The sequence below is a fragment of the Dendrobates tinctorius genome, unplaced genomic scaffold (assembly GCF_039654945.1).
Source record: "Dendrobates tinctorius isolate UK_male_01 unplaced genomic scaffold, ASM3965494v1 ptg000157l, whole genome shotgun sequence".
NCBI lineage: Eukaryota > Metazoa > Chordata > Amphibia > Anura > Dendrobatidae > Dendrobates > Dendrobates tinctorius.
Window position 1 is genome coordinate 7,217,441 of NW_027361824.1, and position 11,418 is coordinate 7,228,858.

General features: G+C 46.4%; 1 protein-coding gene across 1 annotated transcript; it reads right to left on the reverse strand.

The window, feature by feature from the left end:
• Positions 1–2,172: 2,172 nt before the first annotated feature.
• LOC141051445 (olfactory receptor 52D1-like) lies at positions 2,173–3,245 on the reverse strand. The gene has a single exon (XM_073548374.1). It carries the CDS (start codon positions 3,112–3,114, stop codon positions 2,173–2,175), a length of 942 nt encoding a protein of 313 aa, XP_073404475.1. The 5' UTR covers positions 3,115–3,245.
• Positions 3,246–11,418: the final 8,173 nt, after the last annotated feature.

Consider the following 11,418-nt stretch of genomic DNA (forward strand, 5'->3'; position numbering starts at 1 on the left):
TGTAGTATGTATGTAGCATGCATGTAGCATGCATGTAGTATGTATGTAGCATGCATGTAGTATATATGTAGTATGTATGTAGCATGTAGCATGCATGTAGTATGTATGTAGCATGCATGCAGTATGTATGTATGTAGTATGTATGTAGTATGTATGTAGCATGCAGTATGTATGTAGCATGTATGTAGTATGTATGTAGTATGTATGTAGTATATATGTAGTATGTATGTAGCATGTAGTATGTATGTAGCATGTAGTATGTATGTAGCATGCATGTAGTATATATGTAGTATGTATGTAGCATGTAGTATGTATGTAGCATGCATGTAGTATGTATGTAGTATGTATGTAGTATTTTTTTTTTTTTTTTTTTTTTTTTTAACATTTAACACATTAGCCGGATGATGGGACTACTACTGTCCCATCATTGGCTAATGTGTCAATCACTGTCATGGTAGCAGGCATCGCCAGATGGGACTTGTAGTCCCATCGGACGATGCTTGCACAGACCCCCGGACATCAGCACAGCCCCCCGGCAGGCCGGCACAGCCCCCCGGCAGGCCGGTACAGACCCCCACAGGGTGCACAGACCACCGGCAGGCCGGCACAGCCCCCCGGCAGGCCGGTACAGACCCCCACAGGGTGCACAGACCACCGGCAGGCCGGCACAGCCCCCGGCAGGCCGGTACAGACCCCCACAGGGTGCACAGACCACCGGCAGGCCGGCACAGCCCCCCGGCAGGCCGGTACAGACCCCGGGCAGTCCACACAGCCCCCCGGCAGGTCGGCAGAGACCCCCGGAAGGCCCGAAATGACGGCGCATCATGATGCGCACACACCGCGCATCATGATGACGTCAGGCCGTCAATCAACTGAACTTCCGATTCCGATGCCGAATTCCGATATTGAAAAAATATCGGAAGTCGGTATCGGAATTCCGATACAGCAAGTATCGGCCGATACCCGATACTTGCGGTATCGGAATGCTCAACACTAGTCATGGGTCTTCCAGCAGGACAATGACACAAATCACACTTCAAAAAGCACCAGAAAATGGTTTGAGAGAAAGCACTGGAGATTTCTAAGGTGGCCAGCAATGAGTCCAGACCTGAATCCCATAGAACACCTGTGGAGAGATCTAAAAATGGCAGCTTGGAGAAGGCACCCTTCAGATATCAGGGACCTGGAGCAGTTTGCCAAAGAAAAATGGTCTAAAATTCCAGCAGAGCATTGTAAGAAACTCACTGATGGTTACCGGAAGCGGTTGGTCGCAGTTATTTTGGCTAAAGGTTGTGCAACCAAGTATTAGGCTGAGGGTGCCAATACTTTTGTCTGGCCCATTTTTGGAGTTTCTTTTGTGTGAAATTATCAATGTTTTGCTTTTTGCTTCATTCTCTTTTGTGTTTTTTCATTTAAGACAAATTAAATGAAGATAATAATACCAAAGAATTTGTGTTTGCAATCATTTTCAGGAAGAAACTGAGTATTATCTGACAGAATTGCAGGGGTGTCAATACTTTTGGCCACAACTGTAGATAACAGTTAAAAAAATTTGGGGTTTTTTGGAGAGAAGTTTTTAGTTTCTCATATCTCTCTTTTATGGGTAGGGGACACGTAGGAGATTTGGGACTGTCTACTGATAGTGGCAGGAACAGCACACTATAGAACATGATGGACTGGCAGGAGATGTCTGGCTTGTTATCACAGCACTGGCAACCCCAGCACCAGCACAGATATAACATGGGGATGTGTAGGGTCATCATCACTGGTGTTAGCAGAATGGTAAGGAACACAATGGACAGGCAGGAAAATACTACTGCAGATCTGATCACTGACATCTGTTGTAGGTAAAAGAAAATCATCACCGATGTTAGATAGACAGATAGATAGATAGATAGATAGATAGATAGATAGATAGATAGATAGATAGATAATAGTTATAGAGATCTAACAGATCAACTTCTTTTCAGACAAATAAGAAGTAACTGGATTTTTTAAGGCAACTTGTCTCCATCTAGGAAGAATGTGGTAATCTTAAATATTGAGTCATCATATCTACTGGAACCAATACATAGTGTGATGATAAAAGGGTAGTAGAACTACCAATATGGAAAAGATCCTTTTGCCCCTTCGATGATGCAGTCCCATTTATGAGGTCCATATTTCAGTTGGCTATGGTGACGTCACCAGTTTCGAGGACAGAAGTTTCGTCAACTTCACTCTTATTTCCCTGGTTTTCCATCCATAGATCAGAGGGTTCAGAATTGGTGGAACAACCAGGTACTGCACTGACATTACTGTTCTCAGCTCGTAGGAGAGGTTTGTGGGACTGAAACGATGGAGAAAAATCTCAAATAACACATTGATGACAAAGTTAGTGATGGTTACTAGGTGTGGAGTGCATGTCTGTAGAGACTTGGATCGGAAGTCCTTAGAGGACCTGATACAGACTTTTAGAATCTCAATGTAAGAAATGAAGATTATTACTGGCAACAGGACTATAATTATTATAGTGATAAAGAGCCCATAGATATTGTTGACCGTTGTGTCAATGCAGGACAACCTCACCACGGACCAGTTATCACAGTAGATCTTCAGGATGGAAGAGTCGCATAGCGGGAGCCTAATGGTTAATGCAAAGTGAACTGTAAATAAACAGATAATTAATGACCAGGCCCCAAAGATGAGCTTCAGAACCATAGATAAGGACATGATTGTGGTGTATGTCAAGGGGTGGCAGATGCTCAAGTATCGATCATACGCCATGACTGTCAAGAAGGCCAATTCTCCACCCATGTAGGTGTGAATGATGAAGACTTGAGCTAGACAACCCACATAGGAGATGGTTTGTGTATTGCTTATTAAGTTTACAAATAAATTTGGGAAGAAGGAGCAGCTCCCGTAGAGTCCATTGAGACATAGCACAGATATGAAGATGTACATGGGCTCCTGAAGACTCTTATGTAAGGCCACGGTGGAGATGACCACACAGTTGGAGACTACAATAATGAGGAAACCAAGGAATGTGATTGCGCTGTAGAGATATTTCAGTTCAGTCAATGGACCAAAGTTCAAGGTCAGGAGCGATGGATGAGTGCCCGTGATATTCAACATCTTTCCATTTAAGGTGGCATCCTACAAAAGCAAACACTCGAGTTTAAGCTTATTTCTGATGTTCTCTAGGCCTGTTACATTGATGATGACCAATTCTTAATCACCAGTCGCTCGATCTTCAGGAGAGCTTGTGCCTGGTATTAGAGCTCTTTTGTTTATTTGTTATGGCCCTTCATTGTACAGGGATTTCAGAGGCCAGACCCCGACTGGTCAATCATTGATGTTTTTTCCTAAATATAGGCCAGTTATAGAATACTAGAATCCTAAACTCTGTAGTTACAAGTTTTTGAAAATGTTTAATTCTTGTAACAATCACAGTTTTGAGATACAAGGAACCATCTGATATTCGACTCTATGATATCTGTGGTTGACCACATAGGAATGCGTGTAATGTGTGACATATTACCTGTACTCAGAGAGTTATCACTGTGTTATCTGTAGTGTTGCATACAATTCCTTGAAAAAGTATTCATATCCCATGACCGTTTCTGCAGTTTTTCACATTGCACTCACAAAATCATATGTATTTTGTCGGGATTTTATGTAATACCAACGCAAAGTAACAGGTATTTGTGAGGTCTGAAGGAAATTATTCATGGTTTTTTAAATTATTTTAAAAATATAAATCTGAAAATTTTGACACACATTAGTATTCATCCCCCTGTAGTCTTATGCTCATAAATAAAATCCTGAGGGATCAATTGCTTCCAAAAGTCGCATAATTATTACATTGTGTCCACCTGAGTGTTATTTCTTCTCAGTATAACTTCCGCTAATCTGTGAAGACCTCAGAAGTTTGTGTGAGAACATTAGGGATCAAACAGCATCATGAAAACCAAGGAGCCCACCAGACATGTCAGGGATAAAGTTGTGGAGAACAGTAAAGCAGGGTTATGCTATAAAAAAAAAATAGCCGAAGCTCTGAACATCTTACGGAGCAATGTTCAATCCGTCATCCAAAAATGAAAGGAGTATGACACAACTGCAAACCTACCAAGACATGGCTGCCAACCTAAACTGGCATCCCAAGCAAGGAGAATACCAATTAAAAGTGCAGCCCACAGGCCAATGATCACTGTGAAGGAGCTGCAGATAGCCACAGCTAAAGTGGGAAAATCTGTCCACCAGACAACTGTTAGTCGTACACTGCACGTATTTGACTTTTAAGGAAGAGTGGAAAAAAGAAAGCTATTTTTGAAAGCAAGTCATTGGAAATTCTTTTTCCAGTTTGGACACAGCCATGTAGGGGACGCAGCGAGCATGTGGAAGAAGGGGGCACTGACCAGATGAAATCAGAGGAGAACTTTTTGTGCTAAATTCAAAATATTATGTGTGGCAGAATACACTGCGCATCACCCTGAAAACACCATCCCCACTGTCCCACATAGTGGTGGTAGCGTCTTGCTGTTGGGAGGCTTTTCTTCAGCAGGGACAGGGAAGCTGGTCAGAATTGATGGTGAGATGGATGGAGCTAAATACAAGGCTGGATGAAAACCTATAAGAGGCTGCAGAAGACTTCAGCCAGGGGCGTAGGTTCACCTTCCAGCAGGACAATGACCCTCAACATCCTGCAAGAGCTTTAATGGAGGGTTTAGATCAGAGCATATTCCTGTGTGTGAGCGGCGCAGTCACCGTCCAGACCGAATCCCAGAGAATCTGTGACAAGACCTGAAAATTACTGATCACCGACGTCTCCACCCAATGTCACTGAGCGAGAGCGAGTGTGCAGAGAGGAAGGGGCAAAGCTGGAGAGACAGACCCCAAAAGACTGCAGAGAAAGATGGGAGAGACAGACACCAAAAGACTGCAGAGAAAGGTGGGAGAGACAGACCCCAAAAGACTGCAGAGAAAGGTGGAGAGACAGACCCCAAAAGACTGCAGAGAAAGGTGGGAGAGACAGACCCCAAAAGACAGCAGAGAAAGGTGGGAGAGACAGACCTCAAAAGACTGCAGAGAAAGGTGGGAGAGACAGACCCCAAAAGACTGCAGAGAAAGGTGGGAGAGACAGACCCCAAAAGACTGCAGAGAAAGGTGGGAGAGACAGACCCCAAAAGACAGCAGAGAAAGGTGGGAGAGACAGACCTCAAAAGACTGCAGAGAAAGGTGGGAGAGACAGACCCCAAAAGACTGCAGAGAAAGGTGGAGAGTCAGACGCCAAAAGACTGCAGAGAAAGCTGGAGAGGCAGACCCCAAAAGACTGCAGAGAAAGGTGGGAGAGACAGACCCTAAAAGACTGCAGAGAAAGGTGGGAGAGACAGACCCCAAAAGACAGCAGAGAAAGGTGGGAGAGACAGACCTCAAAAGACTGCAGAGAAAGGTGGGAGAGACAGACCCCAAAAGACTGCAGAGAAAGGTGGGAGAGACAGACCCCAAAAGACCTCAGAGAAAGGTGGGAGAGACAGACCCCAAAAGACTGCAGAGAAAGCTGGAGAGACAGATCCCAAAAGACTGCAGAGAAAGGTGGGAGAGACAGACCCCAAAAGACTGCAGAGAAAGGTGGGAGAGACAGACCCCAAAAGACTGCAGAGAAAGGTGGAAAGACAGACCCCAAAAGACTGCAGAGAAAGCTGGGAGAGACAGACCCTAAAAGACTGCAGAGAAAGCTGGAGAGACAGACCCCAAAAGACTGCAGAGAAAGGTGGGAGAGACAGACCCCAAAAGACTGCAGAGAAAGGTGGGAGAGACAGACCCCAAAAGACTGCAGAGAAAGGTGGGAGAGACAGACCCCAAAAGACAGCAGAGAAAGGTGGGAGAGACAGACCCTAAAAGACTGCAGAGAAAGGTGGGAGAGACAGACCCCAAAAGACAGCAGAGAAAGGTGGGAGAGACAGACCTCAAAAGACTGCAGAGAAAGGTGGGAGAGACAGACCCCAAAAGACTGCAGAGAAAGGTGGGAGAGACAGACCCCAAAAGACTGCAGAGAAAGGTGGGAGAGACAGACCCCAAAAGACAGCAGAGAAAGGTGGGAGAGACAGACCCTAAAAGACTGCAGAGAAAGGTGGGAGAGACAGACCCCAAAAGACAGCAGAGAAAGGTGGGAGAGACAGACCCCAAAAGACCTCAGAGAAAGGTGGGAGAGACAGACCCCAAAAGACTGCAGAGAAAGCTGGAGAGACAGATCCCAAAAGACTGCAGAGAAAGGTGGGAGAGACAGACCCCAAAAGACTGCAGAGAAAGGTGGGAGAGACAGACCCCAAAAGACTGCAGAGAAAGGTGGAAAGACAGACCCCAAAAGACTGCAGAGAAAGCTGGGAGAGACAGACCCTAAAAGACTGCAGAGAAAGCTGGAGAGACAGACCCCAAAAGACTGCAGAGAAAGGTGGGAGAAACAGACCCCAAAAGACTGCAGAGAAAGGTGGAGAGACAGACCCCAAAAGACTGCAGGGAAAGGTGGGAGAGACAGACCCCAAAAGACTGCAGAGAAAGGTGGGAGAGACAGACCCCAAAAGACTGCAGAGAAAGGTGGGAGAGACAGACCCCAAAAGACTGCAGAGAAAGGTGGGAGAGACAGACCCCAAAAGACCTCAGAGAAAGGTGGGAGAGACAGACCCCAAAAGACTGCAGAGAAAGCTGGAGAGACAGATCCCAAAAGACTGCAGAGAAAGGTGGGAGAGACAGACCCTAAAAGACTGCAGAGAAAGGTGGGAGAGACAGACCCCAAAAGACTGCAGAGAAAGGTGGGAGAGACAGACCCCAAAAGACTGCAGAGAAAGGTGGAAAGACAGACCCCAAAAGACTGCAGAGAAAGGTGGGAGAGACAGACCCCAAAAGACTGCAGAGAAAGCTGGGAGAGACAGACCCTAAAAGACTGCAGAGAAAGGTGGGAGAAACAGACCCCAAAAGACTGCAGAGAAAGGTGGGAGAGACAGACCCCAAAAGACTGCAGCAGTGACTGCAGAGAAAGGTGGGAGAAATAGACCCCAAAAGACTGCAGAGAAAGGTGGGAGAGACAGACCCCAAAAGACTGCAGAGAAAGGTGGGAGAGACAGACCCCAAAAGACTGCAGGGAAAGGTGGGAGAGACAGACCCCAAAGGACTGCAGGGAAAGGTGGAGAGACAGACCCCAAAAGACTGCAGGGAAAGGTGGAGAGACAGACCCCAAAAGACTGCAGGGAAAGGTGGGAGAGATAGACCCCAAAAGACGGCAGCAGGAAGGTGGGAGAGACAGACCCCAAAAGACGGCAGCAGGAAGGTGGGAGAGACAGACCCCAAAAGACTGCAGAGAAAGGTGGGAGAGACAGACCCCAAAAGACTGCAGCAGTGACTGCAGAGAAAGGTGGGAGAAATAGACCCCAAAAGACTGCAGAGAAAGGTGGGAGAGACAGACCCCAAAAGACTGCAGAGAAAGGTGGGAGAGACAGACCCCAAAAGACTGCAGGGAAAGGTGGGAGAGACAGACCCCAAAGGACTGCAGAGAAAGGTGGAGAGACAGACCCCAAAAGACAGCAGGGAAAGGTGGAGAGACAGACCCCAAAAGACTGCAGGGAAAGGTGGGAGAGATAGACCCCAAAAGACTGCAGAGATAGGTGGGAGAGACAGACCCCAAAAGACTGCAGAGAAAGGTGGGAGAGACAGACCCCAAAAGACGGCAGCAGGAAGGTGGGAGAGACAGACCCCAAAAGACGGCAGCAGGAAGGTGGGAGAGACAGACCCCAAAAGACTGCAGAGAAAGGTGGAGGGACAGATCCCAAAAGACTGCAGAGAAAGGTGGGAGAGACAGACCCCAAAAGACTGCAGAGAAAGGTGGATAGACAGACCCCAAAAGACTGCAGGGAAAGGTGGAGAGACAGACCCCAAAAGACTGCAGGGAAAGGTGGAAAAGACAGACCCCAAAAGACTGCAGAGAAAGGTGGGAGAGACAGACCCCAAAAGACTGCAGAGAAAGGAGGGAGAGATAGACCCCAAAAGACTGCAGAGAAAGGTGGGAGAGACAGACCCCAAAAGACTGCAGAGAAAGGTGGGAGAGACAGACCCCAAAAGACTGCAGACAAAGGTGGAGAGACAGACCCTAAATGACTGCAGAGAAAGGAGGGAGAGATAGACCCCAAAAGACTACAGAGAAAGGTGGAGAGACAGACCCCAAAAGACTGCAGGGAAAGGTGGGAGAGATAGACCCCAAAAGACTGCAGAGAAAGGTGGGAGAGACAGACCCCAAAAGACTGCAGAGAAAGGTCAAGAGACAGACCCCAAAAGACCTCAGAGAAAGGTGGAGATACAGACCCCAAAAGACTGCATCAGGAAGGTGGGAGAGACAGACCCCAAAAGACTGCATAGAAAAGTGGAGAGACAGACCCCAAAAGACTGCAGAGAAAGGTGGGAGAGACAGACCCCAAAAGACTGCAGAGAAAGGTGGAGAGACAGACCCCAAAAGACTGCAGAGAAAGGTGGGAGAGATGGACCCCAAAAGACTGCAGAGAAAGGAGGAGAGACAGACCCCAAAAGACTGCAGCAGGAAGGTGGGAGAAACAGACCCCAAAAGACTGCAGAGAAAGGTGGAGAGACAGACCCCAAAAGACTGCAGAGAAAGGAGGGAGAGACAGACCCCAAAAGACAGCAGCAGGAAGGTGGTCCTCTCTTGACTCAGGAGAGCTGAATATAAAAGCTCCTCAGAATTTTCAGATTTATATTTTCAAAATATTGAAAAACCCGGTATCACTTCCTTAATGTCACACTTTGTGTTGGTGTCACATAAAATTCCAATAAAATACATTCAAGTTTTAGCAGTGTTCTATCTGTGGTGTTACATAGGACTGCGGGTGACATCATCTGCTACATTCCTTAGACTTGGTGTTATCACTGTGCTCCTCTTTTACTCCCCTCACCTGTATTATTCTCACAAGGAATCCACCAGCTGAGCGGCGCGGGCCTCTGCGATATCTTTTTTCACCCTTTACTTTGCTGCATTTGACATACATGGAGAATTGTTATTCACCAGAATATTGTGCTTGTGAGCCACAGAGCTAAACTAGAACTTTAGTGCAAAGTTACTGCCAGCAGTCGCGTCAATCTAGACTTCTTAGAAGCTTGTGTGATTGACCTGATCAATAACGTCATCACATACAATCATCAGTCATATAACTGCACAATCATTAGAATATTTTCCCTATTTCAATCCACAAAATGTGAGCTCACCAGCACCGCGAGGATTTGTGTTGTGACTGTAGAGAGACTGGGGTGCAAACAAGAAATTTATTAGAGCTTTTATAAGTCATGGCAGATCTCCCAACAGACACTTCATGACTGATCACAGCCGATGGCAAATCCAATACTAATTACTTCCTAATGACTTTTGAGAATGCGCAGGATTCCATGGCTGAACCTTCTGGGACACACTGTGATGAAATCGCACATTTATCCTCATATTCTGCACGTCTGTAAAGGAAACTCCAAAACTGCGACATCTGGTGAAAAAAAAATGTTTTAATGATCTGACAGCCAAAAATAATTCCTTATGTTAAATACGATCTTCAGGCTCCAAACTTACGACAACTTCCCACAGACTCTACATGTAGATATAAGATTGTCAAAAGTTAATTAGTGTTGTACAAAATGTATGTGGGTCGCCCTCCCAGGGCTGTGGGGTACTCGGTACCGGGCCGGTGTCAGGGGGATGTGTCACAGCAGCGGTGACCCGGTCCGTGGCCCTGGGCGCCCAAGCATTGGGGAGATGCAGTTAATGGTAGAATAGTTTGTGACGCCACCCGTGGTGTTTGGCAAATATGGTGTTAGGCCAACGCTGCATACAGATCCACTGGGACTGATGGTATGTGCAGCTTAGATGGTAAAGCTCCCAACAGGTGGAGCTGTAGTCCCAGGGCAGTGTAGATGTAACCAGCACGGGGATGTAGCAGTGCTGGAAGCGTAGGGAACTGACAAGACACAGCGGTTGTAGTTTCTGTACCTTTACTGAGTATATGCAGTCCAGAGTCATGATTACAGATGGTATTGGAGCAGGTTAGCCTGGAAGCAGATCAGGATTCTCTCTCAGCAGAAGGCTGTGCAGTCTCCTTCCTAGCGCTTGTAGTGTGAAGCACTCCAGTACTTAGTTACTCTGAAATGCCTCTCCTCAGATGTTCCTAGAACTTTACTTGTATGACAGACAGCTGTAGCCTCTCTCAGGGACTCCTCTCATGAGTCCTGGCTCTCTATTCAATTGCTGTTATGTCCCAAGTCTTTGGTGAGAACAGGGCATTTACAACCTCCTACTCCTCTGGTATCTGTGGCAGGACCGTTAGTGTCCGTACCACCGTGGAGACCAGGCTCCAGTCTTTGCGCTCTAGTGGTGAGGGAGCTCTCCTCCTGGAGCTCAACCTCCACCCCGCTCCACACGTCTGCACACGTGGACCTCCTCACACTATCTGACTACTCCTTCCTCCTGACCCTCAGAGAGCACTCTGCTCCTCAATCCTGGTTCAGAGCTCCCCCTGCCGGCCCGGAGTGGAACGGTGTTGCATGCATTAGGTTAACTGCTGGAGAGACCCATCACTGCTTCCAAGCCTGGCATTACCCTCCCCTGGAGGAAGGCAAAGCCAGTGTGGCGACCATACCCCTGGGGGCGCCACATATGGTAAAAGAAAAAGTGGATGTGGTAATGTAAAGAACAAAAAAACATGCTTAATCTAATCACCTGGGTGCCAATAGCAGCAGCAACACCCCGGTAGGCCCCAGCTAATATTTGTATCACATGCAGGCCAGAATTAACCTCCTTTACCTCCAGCAATTGTATTATTAGAGAGGAAGTGGAGGGCATTATGAAATGTGTGGCACATCAATCATTTCAACCACACCAGGATGATGTTACCTCTGACAGTGACACCAGCTGTAAGAATAATTTTGTGGCACAAAATGGTTTGCCTGATCACAAATGACTTAAGGGTAAATTTTTGGATTGTTTTTAATTTTAAAAAATCATGAAAAGTTTGTCATTGCACTGTTTATTAATTTGACTGTTACCACCAGTTACTATGCATTTCTATGGTGAGATGACTGGCACGCTGCTAAGCCTGTGTTTGTGTAAAGAACTTGAAAGATGTTGAACACAGTAGAAAGAGTGTTACAAGTCTCATTTTAGGGCCATCGGAGGCTTTGCTGTATTACAAATCACAGCTAGTTTTTTAGCTGCAAATCAAATAAAAAATAATAATAATTCAGCCTGATGAATTTGAATTTCGAAAAAGTATCTCTAACAGTAGCAATCTTTGTACCAAATGGAGGAGACAGATTTTCCTTTGTGAAAGTGGGATGGGGATATGCCATGCAGAGTGTACAGAGAGAGACTTAAGGCTCGATTAAACTGGACTTAAA